The sequence below is a fragment of the Aspergillus mulundensis genome, assembly GCF_003369625.1.
Source record: "Aspergillus mulundensis strain DSM 5745 chromosome Unknown scaffold_0, whole genome shotgun sequence".
NCBI classification, from domain to species: Eukaryota; Fungi; Ascomycota; class Eurotiomycetes; order Eurotiales; family Aspergillaceae; genus Aspergillus; species Aspergillus mulundensis.
This window is the reverse complement of record NW_020797888.1, coordinates 396,471-414,987: the sequence shown is the minus strand read 5'-3', so window position 1 is coordinate 414,987 and position 18,517 is coordinate 396,471. Positions and strand designations below refer to the sequence as shown.

Below are 18,517 nucleotides of genomic sequence, written 5' to 3'. Positions count from 1 at the left end.
GGAGACACGAAACCCGAGGCTACACCAGCCAAACGGGTGTCAGACAATAACGCCATGCTGCTCAGCCGCGACGATGGAGGGCTTGCGATTGGGACGGTTGCATACCCCGCGGACTTGGTGTCTGACTTCGTCTGCATTTGCGGCGTTGACTGGTGGGTTGAACCCCGAGTATGGGCTGACGGTACATGTCGTGACACATGTCCGGGCACATGGACTGCTGATGTTCTGTGGCAGGCTGGCAGCCCTGGCTGATTTGTCGACTCCTAGGACCCTTATCATCGTGCGAAGTATCTCTGTAACAGTTAGTTTTGGCTTGTCAAGTTTTAGCGTTGGGAGTTGGAGAATGAGAGGATGCTGAGAAGGACTGCGCTTGCAAACAAATGCTGGAAGGGGCCAGTGATCAAGCTCTCAACCCCGCCTTTTGGATTTGGGTCCCTTCAGCACCTGAGAATTTGTACTCTGTACTCAATACTCGGTACTCAGTAACAACATCCACAGGTTCCCCTCAATGTCAGCTACTCGTGCCCGAAGACGCAGCTCCGCAGCCACACCAACTGAGACTCAAGTACGGAGTACATCGCAACGAACAAGAGACGCCTGTCTCAGCCAGAACTCGCTCAGTTGAGGGGAATGGCGCCCGATGATATGAGACAGTGGGTGAGTATGAGGGAGATCCGACAAAATAAATGGAAGCGGCCTGGACGAGGTCCATGAGGTCAATCCAACAAACTCCCGCCCGCGATGATGACCTTGAAGTGACCCTCGGACGACTTGGGATCCGCCATTAGCAAGATCAAGAAAAGTGCGAAAGATCGATGATTGCTTGAGAGCTTCGGGAGTGCCTATTAATGTCTGAGTGAGCTTTAGGGCAAGGCCGGCGTTGGGATAGCGCATGCGCCGTCTTCTACTCCGTATACCCTGCAAGTTGCGGCTTAACCCCTGCTCATACGATGATCTTACTACGTAGCTTGGCTCCAGATGAGCGATACCAGCAATCTCTGGCCTATGGACTCATTATTGGTACGGCAGTCCTATCCCTGGTGGTTTGCAGCTTGAGGGTACCTTTCCTGCCACAACCTCAACCTCATCATACAAGTCTGACCATGTGATAGATTTACACACGACTGGTTGTGATCAAGAAGTTTGGATGGGATGATACCGCTGCCTGTGTTGCCTTGGTCAGTCACTACTCAAAGCTTTGCATAAGCTCGGGTTTAACGACGGTCCATCCTAGATTACCACGCAGGCTTTCAATGGGCTTGGGATTGCAGTTGTCTGCTACGGACAGGGTCAACACATGCAGAATGTTTTCCCGAACAGTCGAGCAACTTGGCTCAAGGTAAGGCATTGCAGCTTTCGCATGTATGGATTGTTAAGCTTACGGTGCGAAAGCTATACTATGCGGCATTGTGCAGGTATCTGTATACCTCACTGTCGGTGAAGATCAGCATACTGATCTTCCTGCGTCGGGTGTTCATCAAAGAGTAAGGTCGTAGCCTGCGAACCCCGAATGATCATTTACTGACACGGAGAATCGGATTGGTTTGCCATTGCTGCTCTTGGGACTCTTCAACAAAGCGAATGTTCTTGCGCAGCCAGTGCGGTGCCCTTAACATGGGTTCAGCTCCAGCTTGAGAGCCTCCTCATCCAGATTAGTAAAGTCTTTGGGAGATCGCACAATAAAGGCAAAGGGGCGCTCGCCGGCATCCTCGTCGCGACCACGACTGCCAACTCGGCCACAGCAGGATGAGCGGCCAAATGCGACCCAATCTCAACGGGCGCAACCTGCTACCCCTTGACCTTCATGAGATCCTTCTTGCGATCCACAACGTCCAAGTGAGAAGTGTCCTTGTCTTCCTCTCAGAGGCGGAAAACAGCGACGTCGCCGGTGCGTAGTGGGTTAAACACGCCGAGCAACACGACCCGAACAAAGAATACGAGCAAGTAGAGGCCCGTCCACGAAGAGCCCCGATATTCCGTGCTTCACCATCACGATACCGTGGTAAGGGAAGGAACTATAATGTTGACCTGAGGGTTGATGCCACAAATCGTGGTCAACCGTCATATGACACTCATCTATGAGATTCCAACAAGTCTGCGAAAGGCGTAAAGAGAGAGAGGTGCAGCCGAAGCAGCACAGGGTCATCCTTGCATCTGAGGTTAGGTCGAAAAGGGGAGGCCCTCTTTCTGCCACGTCCTACCGCTTTGTGGGGGCTTAGTCAGCTACGAGTGGGTTTGCACTGTTTGACTCTCAACATCTCTCGATGATGCATGAACCAAACCTTCGAGAGACAGCCAATAACATAGCTTTGTGTATTCTGACAAGTATCTGTGGGGATAATCTGTATCTGTGCACCCGTCCTATACATATCTTGTTGCGAAATCATTGGGCGATACAAGCGTCGAGCTATCTGGCGAAATCACAATCTGAATAGCTTCATTTCTCCCCAGCCAAAGGCTGCACAGTAAGAGCCATGGCGGAGAACGACCACTCGAGAACCGCCCCATTTTACCAGATCCCAAACCGCCCTCTAGTCTGCGTTGAACATCCTGCAATCATCAGGAATGTCGACAAAGCAATCGATACGCTGCAAGGAAACGCAGGCATTAAGAAGGTAAGTACATCCAGCCTGATAAGCACCATGTCTGACATTTTTCCAGATCCTGGACCCGCCCAAGCCGGATGCTTCAGCTAGTCTATCGCTCCGGCCGGAGGACGTAATGGCAAGGCCACTGCAGTCTATCTGCTCGCCCTCGAACAACATTCTCCTCCAGGTGACTGTTCCCAAACGAACGGGGCGAAAGCGCAAGAGGGGATCAAATGAGCCGTTTCAAGATGACCCGGATCTCTTAAAGAATAGTGATGGCTCACTGCGGCATACTGCAAAAGACTGCTTACGGAGTTTGCGTGATAATGTGGGCAAGTATCAGGTTGAGCCTGTTGGGTTGGTTGAGCGGACGCATCTGTTTCGAGGTACGTCTTCATCATTCAAATGATATACTATGTACTGACTGCCTTTAAAGGAATGCCCGACTTTGTCTTCTCTACAACCCCCAGCCCCTTCGCCAACCGCTTCCGCGAAAAGATCCTCCCATTCAACTACCACAAGATGAAAGAGTTCGATCTCGACATGAGCAAAGGCGCCCTCCAAAACGTCGACCTCATCCCCCCTCCTTCCTTCAGCCACAGCGACATCCCCTTCCACTACTTCTACCGCCAGAACCCAACAGTCCGCCAAACCCTCGACAAAGCAGGCAACCCAACCACAGTGAACACCCAAACTTCCGCCAAAGTCCTCACCCACCTTGTCCCCTACGACATCGACCCAGTCCCCCAAGGACCCCGCGCCAACCTCCCCCCCATCGAATCCCTCGACCCCGTCCTCAAAGAGACAATAGCCATCATCCTAAACCTCTTCGAGTCCCGCCCCGCCTGGTCCCGCCGCGCCCTCCGCAACAACCTCAAATCCATCGAGCAGCGCTACGCCCTCCGCCACGCAGTCCCCTACGCAGGGTACATCTTCCGCTCTGGGCCCTGGCGCGACGCAATCATCGCATTCGGCCACGACCCCCGCAAGGACCCCGCCTCCCGCATCTACCAAACAACCATGTTCCGCATCCTCCCAGGAACCTCCGAGACCGCCCGCGACCGCGACACACGCGACCGCGAAGCCGGCGGCGGCCGCCGCCACACGCTCCTCCCGCGCGCCAACGATCTCCTCGCAAACCCGGAGGTCTCAACATCCAGCACATCGCACCTCTTCACAGGCCAACCACCGCTCCCCCTAGACGGCCGGATGTGGATGTTCTGCGATATCATCGACCCGCTGCTCCAGGGCATCCTGGAGCCAACGCCTCAACCAGCGGACTTTGTACGGCAGGAATGCGACATCGCGACGGACGGGTGGTACGGGAACGGCACGATGGCCAAGATGAAGATGATCATGCGCCATAAGATCCTGGCGATGTATGAGGGGCGGAGTCCCGCGAGGGACAGCGAGTACGCGGTTCTCCTGGACTTCCCGGACCATGCGAGTCCGGCGACGGGGCTGGGCGGGTTCTGGCTTGGGCCTGATGCTGGGAGTATGGTCACGGCGTTGGCGACGGAGATTAGGAGTATGATTAAGGCGGCGCCGTCTTGGAGGGAGAGGGCGATGGCTAGGACGGCGGCGAGGAAGGAGGGTAGGGGGGTTGGGGTGGGATTGGTGGAGGGGGAGGGAGATGGTGCGGAGGAAGAGGATGGCGCTATGGGTGAGGCGGCGGAGGATAGCGAGGGTGAAGAGGAGGCGATTGAGCAGGAGGAGATGATGGAGGCGGCGGCGGAGGCTGTGGATGAGGCTGCGAAGAGGAGGGATGAGGAGGATGAGAATGAGAATGAGGTTGATGAAGAGGATGATGGGAATGAGATTGATTGATAGCTACGGTATCTACGTACTACAGTCTTTCTAGGGAGTACAAGGAACACGGCTGTAGTAATGGATTAAGCAATACGTACATCGTGGACGGCATCAAACGTGACACATCTGAGTTCATTAGGTTGTACGGAGGACACGCCATGCTATGCTGACAATGAATGAAACAGAGTAAAGGTCAAGGTAGGTAAGTAGAGCAAGACGGCCAGCCCAAGTGAAAGAAGAACTAGAACACGAAGCTAAAGACAAGAAGGACAGGAAAAGGACAAGTGGGTATCAATACAGCGAAATACTCCAAGAACACCAAGCAATTCCAACTCGAACAATTCCAAGGAAGCAAAGATCAAAGCAAGAAACCTAGGTCGAGTCCTCGACTGACTCCTCAGCAACCTTTCCAGCAGCCTCGAGCACGGACTCGATGGACGACATGCTCGACAGCTTACTCCGGGCAACCTTCTTCTCAACGGGCGCCTCGTCCTCCTCATCGAAAACAACAGCGTACGAGAACGCATGACAATCGTCGCCGTAATAATCAGCCGCATTGAGCTCGCCTAATGGGGAGCGAGGCTCATCCAGCGTGTCGGACTTCCTAGCCGCAGCAGGGGACCCCTGTTGGCGGGTGCGGGGAAGCGAGATCCCTAGATCAGCAGGCGGGATATTCTCCTTTCCGCGGTGATCCGATTTGATTTCTTCCCTGTCCTCGTCGTCGGAAATATCTAGGACGCAGGTGGAGTGTTGCATGAGGTTTGTCATCTCCTCCTGCTCGGAGTCGACGTATATGTCGAATGACCAGGATGCAGGCATTTTGGGTGCAGGAGTAGCAGCTTGGCTCTTGGGCTTTGATTTGCCAGATGACAGGGCTGCAGCAAGGGAGAAAGGACGACCAACGCCTTTGCGGGCACAGTCTGGACGGCTCTTGGAGATTGTTGCACGGCGGGCAAACGGCTTGCTGGCTTTCAACTGGGGGGAGCGACCGGCGGGTTTGAGGGGTGCGGACTTGGGAGTCAACTGGGATGTTTTTGTGGGGGTTGAGGGTGCAATTGAGTCTTCGAAGATAGAAAAACCAATAGAAGAGGACTTTATTGGCTTCATGGGGCTTTTGGCCGGTGCATGGTCGTCCTCATCGTCGGCAGAGCGCTTCCGTTTCGTGGACTTGAGTGCTGAGGGGTGGATGTTCTCCGAGTCGAACTCAGCGAGGGGTTGCTTTTTGCCTGAGAGCATGTTGCCTTGAGGGCAGTGTTAGCATCGGCCGTGGACGCGTAAAGTGGTTTCTGTTCGTGCCAGTGGGTACGTACCGTCCTGCTTGTTGAGGACATTCATCTTGGTGCGGAGAATGGAGCGCAGACGAGGGGCATCCAGAGGAGCAAAGGGTTGTCGTACGGCAGCGGGAGACATTGTGAGAGCGGCCATGTCGATAAAATAGCGATCGGATGAGAGAAAGACAGGAGTGAAGAGCGTGGGCTGAGTGAGAAGTGAACTGGGGCCGGTGGATTTGTTTTGGTCGCGGCAGCAGGAGCGAGAGTGGGGTCTGATTGGCGAGCGGCTTATAGTAGTGACAGGAAGTGACAGCTCTATGCACAAGTTTAAAGTGACTGTCTGAATCTATGGACTGTACAGCAGAATGAAAATGAAGTGAAACAGATAAAGAGAGACGTGGACTCGTAAGTAGAGAGCTGGTTTGAGGGCGAGGTCGGGTCAGTTGATATAGAGAGCAGGGCGCGAGGCACGAAGCTGCAGCAAGGGCTCGACACGCTATGGAGAATTCCTGCACGGTTGAGATTATTCTGAATCCCAAGGGAGGCGGATCTTGTGAGTCTTAAAGCAGGCGAAACATGCAGCAGACACCAGTTTCAAGAGGAATGGTATGAAGTCAGCCTGGATGCTGGAATGCCCGGCTGTATAAGTACTCGGCACCGTGGAATGGAGAGGAGAAGCGCGTCCAGTTCGTGTCAGCGAGGTCAAGCTAATTAGCGACAGGCTGACTCGAGTATCTTCAGATCCTGAATCTGCAAGGCATCGCACGATGGAGATCCAATAATTGCCTGCTTTCCCCTCACTTCATCTACTCAGGCGCGTCCAGTCGTATTTTATTGTTACCGCCGAGTACGGGTATTATACGCGCTCTCGCTGCTTGAAGCACGCTACTCGGCAGGTATTTACCACGCGTGACATCCCTTGATTCTATCTTCCCATCGCTATACAGCTTCATCCCACACCTACTCCGTATACCAGACGGAATTGAAAGGAGGTTATCTCAGCATCAGCTGTCACTTTATGGCTGAGACTGGATCAGTCACAAAGCGTTTGTAACTGCCTAACTTGTACAACAATTCAGCTTCCAACTTCCAAGTATAACTCCGTCTGGCCCGTCTGACCCGAGTCGACTCCATCCCTTCAACGCGTCCCCCAGTCAAGCCTCGTCGCGTCAGTTTCACGGTCTTCAGCTGCTGCTCAACTTAATTATGCTTGATTAGAGCACCAGCAGGCAAGGTTGCTCGTCGAACCACGTATCTCGCCGTCCCGTCCTGCGCAAGCCAGTTTCATGAACGAACTCCTACGCTTGTCCGTCGCCCGCTCGCCAACTCCCAGTCCCGGCTCGCAATTCCAAGTTATCGGCTTATTTTAGGTTGCCTGGCCCAGGCTAGAGCATGCGGCGGTCTGAGCTCGGCGCTTCTGGCCGTGTTTCATTACAGCTGAAACCAATCCCAAGCCGAAGGTAGTATGCCGCGCTGCGATGCTATGCGCTGCGCTGCTATGCCATGCTATGCTAAATTAGTAGCTTCGACGTGCGGAATCAAGGCTAATTACGTGAATTACGCGCTTTATCGCTTTCCCTGCCCCTCCTGGACCGTGCCCGTTGCTCACGGTTAATTATAGTTGATTGATTGCCCGGAAGATACGTACCCTATAGTACCCTATAGATATCGAGGTTGCAGTCGCACTTGTGCGCGAAGTTGAGTTGATTTTGCAATTCAGGGCTTTACGTTCGGAAGCGTGGATGCCCAAGAGGATTGCAATCGCAGTCGCTGTTGCATGTGCTTTGCCCTTGCAACTCGTATATGTGTATGGAGATGCATTGGTTGAGTTTAAGCGCTTCGCAAGCTATTCTTGCTTCTGGCGGCGTTGCGTTGCTATTCTGGTTCTGGACGCTTCGCGCCAATTGAAACGCATGACAAGTCGCGTTGGCAATCTGATATATACCAGAGCAGGCTGAATCTTCTATGTCTATTCTATAAAGCTGGACATTGCCGTACTATACACTACTACCTCGCATCAGTAGGCAGCTAAATCTCATCTTCCCACGGAATACTATCCATAGCGCCCTGCCTCTCGACACACCGTGCCGAAGCCCTCGTAGCCACTTCCATCGCCTCGTCCATGACACCCTTATACCGCTGCCTCTTCTCCTGCACCTCCAGATCCACCCCGGCCTTCCCCTCCGCGCGCCTCGCCTCACGCCACCTCGCAACCTTAACCGCATAAGCCCCCACAAACGTATCTCCCGCGGCCGTCGTATCCAGCACCCTGCTCACCTTGGCCGCGGGGACCTCATTCGTCACCCGCTCGTCCAGACTCTCCGCATCCGCAGCACTATACCACACCCCCTTCGCACCCAGCGTAACAAGCACATAGCTCACGCCGAGAGAATGGAAGTATCGCGCAACCTTCTCCTTGCTATCCTGACTCTTCTCGATCCCCGGAACCCGCAGCAGCACCTCCTCATCCGGCGTCATGAGCTCCGCCTCCGTCTCGTTCATGACGAGGTGGTCAACGCCCTTGTATACGTCCTCGGGTAAGCCATTTGGTGGCGCAGGCGCGGGGTTGAACATGACGTCGGAACCGGCCTCAATTCCCTTCTTCCCGTTCGCTCGCTGCTGCTCCTTCCACCGCCCAATCTCCCGGAGAATCGCGATCGTCGTCTCGGTTGGGATCTCGCCCTGCATGACAATGACATCCGGAATCGGGTCCGCGAGCGCCATCCCAATTACCGATGGCTCGGCTTGCATCCCCGTGTAATTCGCGCCTGGTGAGAAGAGGATTCTGTTCTCGCCGCCGGCCGAGCTATCCACGATAATCACTGCCACGCCGGTATATGCATCCCCCACGACTTTCACGCGCGCTGTATCGACGCCGGACTTTGCGAGCGTTGGTTGTAGGAGTGCGGGGAAGTGGCCGTCGAGCCCGCCGACTGCGCCGACCATTTCGACCTGGACGTCGCCGGCGTTTGGGGCCGAGGAGGTGGAAGAAGGCTGTGATCGGGAGAGCCGCCCGCATGCAACTGCTTGGTTTGCGCCTTTCCCGCCGGCGCTCGTGAAGTATGCGGAGGAGGTGATTGTTTCGCCGGCGTCGGGGAAGCGGGGGGTCACTGAGACCATGTCGGCGTTTAGGGAGCCGATTACTCGGATGGTGGGAGCCATTTTAGAAAACTTATACCAATCTGAGGTGATTGCTAACCGGGATCCTCGATCGAGTGGTAGAATAAGTGTGAAAATAGATGGTGAGGAAGCTCGTGAGATTGTCAAGGAAGATAGTGAGATGAATGCGGGATGCGTGATGCGGGATGGTTGTCCACGGGTTGTGGGGTCCTCGTCCATAGGCAGTTACCTACAGACGACAGACGCCGCTGGCTGCACAACTCTTTACAGCCATGAACGCGATTATGCTGTTAAATAGAATGCTTGGAAACATACCATATCCGCCATCATATTTATGACCGAGGGATTCGAGGGTAACCCCTCAGAGCATTGGAGATCAATCAACCAAACCCCAGGCTGCCGTTATATATCCAGTCTCTTCATGCTTTGTAGACCGACCACGAGATGGTGATCTATTTGCCGACAGGCTAGTCCTTATAACATAAGACAGTCTCTGCTACTTATCTGATTCAAAGCCAGTATGTAAGTCACGATATCATGTTCATGAATTCTCATCAAATATCTAAGTCTCATAATACAAACAACGCCGGACCCTTATCCCGCTGTGCCTAACCCAACTAAGGTATCGTTCTGATATGCTATACCGTAAAATCGACAAGAAACTGAGAAGAAGTCTATACACCCTGTCGGTACACCTGTGAACCTCCAGACCGTATCTGAATCGTTTGCCTCCGCTGCAGCACAATGACTGCCCTGTTTAGCGCTTGCTCTGTGTATCCTCTGCCGTCGACGAACTCGCGGCGCAGAGTGGCAAGACTGGTACTCCATCCGATGGGAAGTCGGCGCTTCAGCTCGTCTTCGATCTTGGAGACTTCCTCCATCATTTCTCTGCTTCCCTGACCCTCGCCCTGTGTAATGGCGTCCATAGTTGAGGCAAGGAAAATGCGGATGGCTTCGTCAACGTGGGCTTCGGTTGCGATAGGCTGCAGGCTCAACTTGGCGAGCGATTCGGTGATACGGACAATGGCTTCGAGCTGACGGACTGTGATGGGAATGGAAGAGCGGGCGTTGGCGTCGAGCTCAGCGCGGTGGACCTGCTTTCGGATCGAGACGAAGTGCGACGAAAGCTTCTCGGCAGCTTCGGGGGAGAGACGGGGCGCGCAGCGGCTCCGGCAGTAGCTGATGTACCGCTTCATCTTCTCGAGGGGAATCTCTGCCTCGACTTGCTCCTCGATACCGCGACCGCCCATGTGCACCCCCATAACGTGCCGGGCGATGTTCTCGTCGCGGCTGCGCTCGTGGTCGTCGCGAACCACGAAGATCATATCGAAACGGGACAGGATGGTGGTTTGGAAGTCGATGTTCTCGCCGGGCGTCTTGAGGTCATCGTAGCGGCCGAAGATGGGGTTCGCTGCGGCAAGGACGGAGGTTCGGGAGTTAAGGATGGTGGTGATACCGGCTTTGGCGATGGAAATCGTCTGCTGTTCCATGGCTTCGTGAATAGCAACTCGGTCCTCGTCTCTCATCTTGTCGAACTCATCAATGCAGACGACGCCTCCGTCTGCAAGTACCATGGCGCCACCTTCCAGGTAGAACTCGCGCGTAGCTGGGTCTCGCTGCACAGACGCTGTGAGACCAGCAGCGGATGAACCCTTACCGGAGGTGTAGATGGCGATTGGTGAGACCTTTTCGGTAAACTTCAGCAGTTGAGATTTGGCGGTACCAGGGTCACCAAGGAGAAGGACGTTGATGTCTCCACGAAGTTTCATACCATCAGGAAGAATCTTCTTGGATCCTCCCATCAGCAGACACACGATAGCCTTCTTAATATCCAGGTTTCCGTAAATAGAGGGAGCAATGCTCCTCGCAAGAGCATCGTACAAGTCAGGACGACGGCTGAGTTCCAGAAACTCTTGTTCTTCTTCTTCCGAGAAAATATAGCTCCCTTTGGCGGTATGGTCGAGGTCCGTTGTGATGCCAACAGCCCGCAGGTAGGGGTTGCGAATGGCCACAGCACCCTTTTCCTTTCCTCCTTTTTGATAGATAGAGAAGATACCCATCACCGTGCAACGGGAACCGGGGACAACCCTGTTGGCGAGGTACCGGTCGGCAGAGATGAGGACGTGTCGTGGCAGTTCACCAACTGGAACTTGGTCCGGGGCTTCTTGAAGCTTGAGCACTTGCTGGTCGACAAACTGAGATTTTTCGTGAGCAACTACATAGGGGTCAAGCGGGCACTGAGTGTCGGGCTCTTCGCCGGGTTGGCGCTGGCGAGCGCACCGCCTGGGGAGTGTGAGACCTGAGAAACCACCGTCGACCCGGATATTGTCAGCGTGATCGCAGGATTTGCAGCGAATGTGGACTGTCGTGGCCTTGGAGGATATTGTTGAGGCACCAATCACGATACCAGGAATGCGGACGAGGTGAGAGATGTTTGTAGCGTTCAAGTCGCGGATGGAAATGTGGGTGGCTGAAGAGTGGAGGAGAAGCTGGTGGGTAGGGAGAACGATGTCTCGTTGCGAGGGGTAAACGATGCGTTGAGTACATTGTTGAAGGGCCGCCTCGAACTGGAGTCATTAAAAGTTAGCGGATTGTTGGGTCTCATGTTGGAGGTGGGCGGCACTGACGAGAGGGATGATATCTGCAGGCTCGGTGGTGAGCTTGTGGGCTAATTCCTCGTTGTAGGAAATCAGATGGGCAATGTCGATGTCACAATAGTACTGCTTGACGAGAGCGTTTTGGCGTAATTGATCTCTGACTTTCATTAGCCTTGCACGGAGTTTGCCCGACCGTTCTGGCATACCGGTAGATGAAAGCATTGTCGAGCTGGAACTCCAAAACGAACTCCCTCAGTCGGGACTGGATTTGTGTGCGAGATTCATCAGCGCCGTCAGTGCTGGGAGCGAGAACGCTCAATGTGTAGGGTGTACGTCTGTCCATGTTGGTGGCAGAGGGCGATGTGGAGGGCGAATGTTGAGGTTGAAGCACAATCAAGGAGGTCCGCCGCAGCAAAATGAATTTCCAGAATCGAGAATCCAGGGACACGAACAGAGCGCGTCGCGTGGAGCCACGCGTAAAGTGGTTCTGCCTGAGATCCGAGGCAGCACTCAGGTACCGGGGCTGGAACATTGATATTGCGATGCATTCCAAAACGGATTAGCGGCTGGGGTCGAGTACGCCATACCCGATCGGGGTGAGCTACGCAGCACAGCAGCCGACTATCGCTTTGACAGTTGGCGATATCATTGACTCGAGAACTCGTCGATTTCTCATCCGTGCCGCCTGGCTTCTGTTGCAATTGCTAGGTCGGTTGCCTATGTTACCTGGCACCAGGTCTAGCTCAGTCGTCGCTGTCTAGCTGCCCTTGTCATGCTCAGGTGAAGTGAACAAGCTAGGTGGCTGTCAGAGTCGCCAGTAGACGGCGAGATGTCAGCGAGCCCCCGGAAGTCGATTGACAGCCTAGCCTCGGGCGCATCGACTCCTTCTTTATCACACTACTCGTTCAACCAAATTGAATCTCCCCGCGGCTCGTCTCACCGATACCCCCTGAGGAGAGGGTCGACCGCCAGCTCGATTGTGAGCATCGGCGGAGTCCTCGATCCTTCCAATCGACATGGAGCGATAGCGGAATCGGGACAAAATGGTGCGTTATAACCGGCAATTGATTGTGCTGTACTAACTTAACAGCCATTTCTACGCTTCTTCAACCTCCGATTGTCCGCACCGGCCTCGTCCCTCATTCTCCAGCCGCGGCTGGAGGCTACAAACCTCCGAGCACTCGCGATATCCCTCCCGTCCCCTTGACGAATATCCCCCATGTCGATCGTAAAGCCTTCGAACCGTACTTGAGCCAAGTGGGGTCGTTGTATGAGGTCTTCCAGGAAGCAAAGGAGAGCAACGAGCAGGAATCACAACTAGCGCGGGCAGGCAAAACTACACCGAGGGCGGACGAGCAGGACACCCTGAGTCCGAGGACTTTCGAACGTCGGTTATCTGGAGTCTCAACCCACTCCCGTTCAACCTCTCCATACTCGACAGGCCGGAAGAGGTCGTCGAACCGCGGCCGTACACCCGCAGTGACCCCCTTGTCAACAATTCCGCCGGTCTACTTTGAGGATGACTTTCATCTCGAGAACCCCCGAACGTTTGATGTGGTATCGGAGAGATCTGAGGTTGTCACACCTCCCAAAGCACCGAGCAAAGACAACAAGGTGGACATTATTGAGCCAGCGCCGACTGGGAGGAAGGCACTCGCAACGAATGCGATCCTGCAGGAGAAGCTGTCTTGGTACATGGATACCGTGGAGATCCACCTGATATCGTCTATATCGACAGCCTCCAAATCGTTCTTTACCGCTCTCGGATCGCTACGTGAATTGCACGCCGAAGCTGCCGATTCAGTCAAGCGGATCCAGGTGCTGCGGAAGGACCTCCAAAAGATCGACAAGGAAATGGCTCTGGGGGGCTTGAAGATTGTGAATCTGCGACGCCGAAGAGAAAATGTTCGCATGCTTTCTGATGCCGTCGCTCAGCTTCGGGACGTCGTCCAATCCGTTACCCGGTGCGAGGAGTTGGCCGAGGATGGAAATATCGAGGAAGCAGCAGATGGCTTAGAGAAGGTTGAAAAGTTGATGGCGGGAGACTACACTCCAGATCAGCCGGAAGGCGAACAGCGGAGGACTGTTGATTTACGCAGACTCAAGGCGTTGGAGGGTGCATCGAACGAACTCGACCGATTGAGGTATCAGATCGGCACAGGCTATGAGAATCGCTTCTTAAACGAGCTTCTCGGTGATTTGAGGCGGCACGTTGACAACGCACCGTTGACAGCGACAGTGCAGAGATGGGGCTATTCATTCTCGCGGCAGCGCGGCAGTCAGCGATCTAGTGTTGCCGAACCACCGGCGTATATGTCCATCGACGAAAGGTTCCGATCTCAGCTACGCTTGCATCTTACTGGACTCGCTCGCGTGCATCATACCACAACGGCCGCGACTGCGTTCAAAACTGCCATTCTGCGAGAAATGAAGAGCTTGATTCGCAGACACATGCCGAGCAGCAATGACGACGACAACGAGTCCATGGTATCAGTTTCTACCCATCGGTCTCACCAGCTTAGCTCGCAGGAGAAGTCGTCTATCCTTGCTCGCAACCTCCGCGCCATGGACGCGGAAGACTCATACAACATGCTCGCCCAGGTGTATACTGGTGTCAGCGAGTCATTACGCAGGCTAAGTGTCCAAGTCAAGGTCCTTCTTGACATAGCCAGTGGATTGGGAAGCTTTCAAAGCCCAAAGTCTCCCATTGGAAATGGTCCGCGGGACTTATCGCATGCAGCTCAAGACGAGATCCTCCAGGTCTTGGACATGTCGAGTCTGCTTGGCCAAGCGGTGGACATTGCTCAGTCTCAGGCGACCAAAGTGTTGAAAGTCCGTTCTGAACAGACGGCTAACCTGTCGAAAGAAGATTTCGTCAAGTACTTTACCCTGAACCGACTTTTTGCGGATGAATGTGAGGCGATCTCTGGTCGAGGCGGCACTGCGTTCAAGACCGCCGTTGGCAATCAGATCCGTGACTTTATCAACCGGTTTGGCAACGACCAACGGCACCGCATCGTGCAGGTCATGGATTCTGACCGTTGGGACGCAAAAGACTTTGGTGAAGCCGAGTCGGAGATCCTGGACCGCATCTTGGGTGCCAGCACCAAAGATATCAATCTCTGGGTTAACGCCTCTAAGATATGGGTGATTCAGGAGCGAAAGCCATCAGATTCGACTGCAGTCAATGGGACAAAGGAGAAGGAAAAGACGCGAACAGCAGTAATTGACGAGCAAAAGTACATTCTTTCCGACTCGGCAATGGCGATGATGAGGAGCATTGAAGAGTATCAGTTTTTGATGGCAAACATACCCAACATGATACCCGACATCTCCTCTGGTCTTTTAGAGTCACTGAAGCTATTCAATTCGCGGTCGTCACAGCTGATTCTAGGCGCGGGGGCTACCAGGAGCGCTGGCCTGAAGAACATCACCACCAAACACCTCGCTCTATCGTCGCAGGCTTTGAGCTTCATCATCGCGCTGGTCCCGTATATCAGAGAGTTTGTCCGCCGGCACTCGCCGCCTAGTTCTTTGATGGCCGATTTCGACAAGGTGAAGCGACTATACCAAGAACACCAGTCCGGAATTCACGAAAAGCTTGTGGATATCATGGGCTCTCGGTCGTCCATTCATGTCAACGCGATGCGACAGGTCGATTGGGATACCAGCTCGCGACCTGCTGGCGTTAGCCCGTATATGGAGACCCTGACCAAGGAGACGGGGACACTGCACCGTGTGTTGAGCAAACACCTGCCGGAAATGACCGTCATGATGATCATGGACCCGGTGTTTAACAGCTACCGAGATCAGTGGACCCGAGCGTTCGATGAAGCTCAAATCAAGACGGAAGCCGGAAAGCAGAGGTACGCATCACTTTATAAGAATCAAGACGCATACTGACTTGTACAGGCTACGCCGCGACGCAGAACACTTCCAAGCAAAACTGAGCAAGATAGACGGATTTGGAGACTTGGGAGAACGTCTGTTAGAATTGGTCGACCGGAAGACGATAGAAGCGCCAGCGCAGGAGCCACCAAACGGCTCTCCCAAACAGGGTTCTCCTCAAACCCCTGCACAAGACGAGGCTAAGGCCTGACCGTCTTTGCATTAATTCTTGTATCTATAATCACTCCCACCTGTACAGCATCAGCGATATATATACTTTCATACTTCTCGTTCATAGACTATTTATTCGACCACCACTATTTTACATCTACAGCATCGGAAATCATTCAAACGGATCAAGAAGTCCTCATTCAATATTCTCATAATATAATACATCATAAATCCGGTTAGTTCTCCACTCAATGAAGAGACCGGTCCAAGCTGGCTGAAATCCAAGTCGGCACCAGGCCAACCGCATTCATCCCCGATTCATTCCATGTGGCTGCTTAAACACCAGGCTGCGCACCAAGACCCTTCATCTCGCCCAGCGTGTTAGGCTCGTGGCCGCCCTTCCCGCTGCCGCTGTGGTTCTTGTACCGCGCCTGGCCGCTGTAGGGCTCCGAGGAGCCGGTCACCTCGGGCATCTCGGCGGTGCGGGTCGCGCGGTTGAGGGTGTCGTGGTCCGGGTTTGTGCCGTGGACTTTGGTGTTTCCGGCTTCGAAGGTGTTGTCGGAGACTTGGTTGTCCTTGGCGTATTCGACTCCGCGAGGCATGGTGGTTGTGGAAGTGTGGAAGTGTGGAAGTGTGGTTTGGTTTGGTGGTTTGGTGAGACTGCGAAGGGCGTTAGTGTGCCTTTTTTGATTTGGGAGGGAGAGAGACCGTACCTGGAGTCTTGAGACTTGTAATAGAGATCCGATTGATTGATGGGTGACTGCTTGATTGATGAAGACGAGTGGTTGTTCCTCGAGGGTGTTATATAGCCCAGGGTGCCAGGGTCCCGTGGGGCGTGGTGTCACAGTGGCGTCATCGCTATGACTTCACCAACTGGACGCCAACAAGATCGTCAACTCCGCATCCGCATGTTCTAGAAGCGAGGAGCTTGTTTGCGATATGTTATTCTGTCATTATGGAGAGTTGGACTTGAGCTTGCGTCAATGGCTACACATCGGTGATGCTATCTGGCGATCAGGCCAGGTACAGAGCCAGGTCGCATTTCCATTTGACCATGATACAACGAGAGAACACGGAGAACGATGTTTCGAAGGAGAATGCAGTCAATTGCTATCTATGCTATAGGTAGTCGCTACGTAATGGCATATACATGCTCTCATCTCCAACACCACAACTCGCAGTTTCCAACATCAGCAGCGCAAGTCAACAATGGTCTGAGCAGTTATCGGATGCAGATGGACCCGTCATTTGTCTCTTCTCCTCGTCGCTGCTCTTGAGCCTCCGCCGGACCCGAGACACAACGGACGCGCTTCTAGCGCAGTCGGCTCAGCTGTTAGGATCTGAAAGGCGGCGGCAGGGTTACGCGAAGGGTCATGCTCTGCGAGGGCGCCAAAGGTACGAATGTTTGTTGTGTTAACTGATGATGGATATGGCTGACGAGATAGGCAATTCCTATCGTCCCGTGAACCAGTTGGGTGGCGCAAGTCAAGCTGCCCGCCCTGGCGACGGAGGTGATGGGTCCGGAAAGACTGCGAGCTCCCTAATGGCGCTGCGGTGCCTGCAGTGGTACGCAGAGCTTCATCTTCGGCTCCATGTCCAGGGATGATTGAGTCTGCTTGTCTTGATGATTGCCTGTGGGCGCGCGGCGGCCTAGACGCACTATGAGACTGAAAGCCTCGCGGTCCTGGTCTTATGGCTGTAGGAATTGCAGAGGACGGGCGATGGGTGTCTGAAGCATGTTGATCCAGTGCTGGATACCTTTTCGGGCGCAGTTCTGGCCTCGGCGCAACAAGAAACATTTGTTGATGTTGGCTGAGTCCTGCGCGCGGGTTCTGCCCTGTGCTCGGGCTCTGTCCTGCGCTCGCGGAGAAGTGATGAGTCCCAGAAGCAGGCGTTGGAGCAGGCGCCTGGCTCGACGATATAGCCGGTAATGGCTGTCCCCTGGGATACACATCACTTCGTGTTCGTGATTGGATGCATGGGGCGAAATCTCGGGCTTTATCGCCTGGAGCAACTCTACGACTCGGCCCTCGCTGCTGGCGAGTATAATTCTGTTGTGAGTTAGATTCAGCGGAATCTTCCCTGTTACGAGTTGTGGTGCGCCGAGACTGCTTGCCGGTTTTCAACTGGCTTTCGTCATGTTGTTGAACTAATCTCGACCACTCTGCAATCCGGCTCCTAAGTTCCGACTCAGATGGCCTCGGTGGCCCGGCAGGCACTGGTGTGTCTGTGGCATCGTCTGCTGTCTCCAACGGTGTAGTAGAGGGCCCTTCTCTACCCTTGTGGTTGCGCGCTTCTTCGCTGTCGTGCTTACCTCCTGGTCTATTCTTGCGCTCTGGTCTGGTCGCGTGCTCGCACTCTAATGCGCCCTCATGCTCGTGCTCTGGCTCACTCCCGTGCTTGGGCTCTGGTTTACCCTCGCGCTCGTGGCCTGGCTTGCCGTTCTCAAGCTTATACTTGTTAGCATGCGTCTTCCTGTGCACCTTTCCCCCACCGCTTGCGACTTACTTTGCTCCGGCACATGCAATCGGACTCGCGCAGACATACTGGTAACTTCCACTCATCCTTGAAGTCTTCCAGAAACAGACCCCACCGTTGGACGGGGTGCCGCATAGCGAAGAACAAGAAGTAATCGGAGAGATCCATTTTGTCTGAGCCGCTAAATGTTCCCGCTCGCTGGGACATATAGAAACTTGGTCGGTTGTTGGCCGACGACAGTCTAATTATGGTCTGAGAGTCGAAGTCGTCGATAACTATCAACGACCACCGGTCAAGGCTCTGGGTCGAGACGTCTTTACCGGCGTGAATGATGCTCGGGGAGGGGGTATTTATAGGTTTTGGATATATGGATGTGGCTTTGTCAAAGTTCAAAGCATTTTATTGCTGCCACTAAGGATACGAAGGTGACAAGGCCTTATCCGGATCCAGTGTCTTGTTCCGAGGTTGGCTGAAGGTAGGCCCTTTCAGGATATCATGAGCAAAGAACAGCACCACGGTACATTACCGCATAGTCAAGGAAATTGGACAAAGCTCTTTGATGTCCAAGACAAAGGGATTCAATCAACTCTGCATG

General features: G+C 54.0%; 6 protein-coding genes across 6 annotated transcripts; 2 read left to right on the top strand and 4 right to left on the bottom strand.

The window, feature by feature from the left end:
• Positions 1-2,474: 2,474 nt before the first annotated feature.
• On the top strand, positions 2,475-4,415 carry DSM5745_00123 (transcription factor TFIIIC subunit TFC1; the record flags this gene model as incomplete). Its single annotated transcript, XM_026742139.1, has 3 exons — positions 2,475-2,615; positions 2,662-2,974; positions 3,025-4,415. The coding sequence occupies 3 exons, from the start codon at positions 2,475-2,477 to the stop codon at positions 4,413-4,415; spliced, it is 1,845 nt and encodes a 614-aa protein (XP_026607984.1).
• A 354-nt stretch (positions 4,416-4,769) lies between these two features.
• On the bottom strand, positions 4,770-5,807 carry DSM5745_00122 (uncharacterized protein; the record flags this gene model as incomplete). Its single annotated transcript, XM_026742138.1, has 2 exons — positions 4,770-5,638; positions 5,708-5,807. 2 exons carry the CDS (start codon positions 5,805-5,807, stop codon positions 4,770-4,772), a joined length of 969 nt encoding a protein of 322 aa, XP_026607983.1.
• Positions 5,808-7,696: 1,889 nt separating this feature from the next.
• On the bottom strand, positions 7,697-8,830 carry DSM5745_00121 (ribokinase; the record flags this gene model as incomplete). Its single annotated transcript, XM_026742137.1, has 1 exon — positions 7,697-8,830. One exon carries the CDS (start codon positions 8,828-8,830, stop codon positions 7,697-7,699), a length of 1,134 nt encoding a protein of 377 aa, XP_026607982.1.
• A 632-nt stretch (positions 8,831-9,462) lies between these two features.
• Positions 9,463-11,607, bottom strand: DSM5745_00120 (MCM DNA helicase complex subunit MCM5; the record flags this gene model as incomplete). The annotated part of the gene is made up of 2 exons (XM_026742136.1): positions 9,463-11,355; positions 11,416-11,607. 2 exons carry the CDS (start codon positions 11,605-11,607, stop codon positions 9,463-9,465), a joined length of 2,085 nt encoding a protein of 694 aa, XP_026607981.1.
• A 607-nt stretch (positions 11,608-12,214) lies between these two features.
• DSM5745_00119 (vacuolar protein sorting-associated protein 54) lies at positions 12,215-15,484 on the top strand (the record flags this gene model as incomplete). Its single annotated transcript, XM_026742135.1, has 3 exons — positions 12,215-12,431; positions 12,476-15,251; positions 15,298-15,484. 3 exons carry the CDS (start codon positions 12,215-12,217, stop codon positions 15,482-15,484), a joined length of 3,180 nt encoding a protein of 1,059 aa, XP_026607980.1.
• Positions 15,485-15,779: 295 nt separating this feature from the next.
• Positions 15,780-18,090, bottom strand: DSM5745_00118 (uncharacterized protein; the record flags this gene model as incomplete). The annotated part of the gene is made up of 3 exons (XM_026742134.1): positions 15,780-16,104; positions 16,735-17,894; positions 17,953-18,090. 3 exons carry the CDS (start codon positions 18,088-18,090, stop codon positions 15,780-15,782), a joined length of 1,623 nt encoding a protein of 540 aa, XP_026607979.1.
• Between the last annotated feature and the right edge of the window lie 427 nt (positions 18,091-18,517).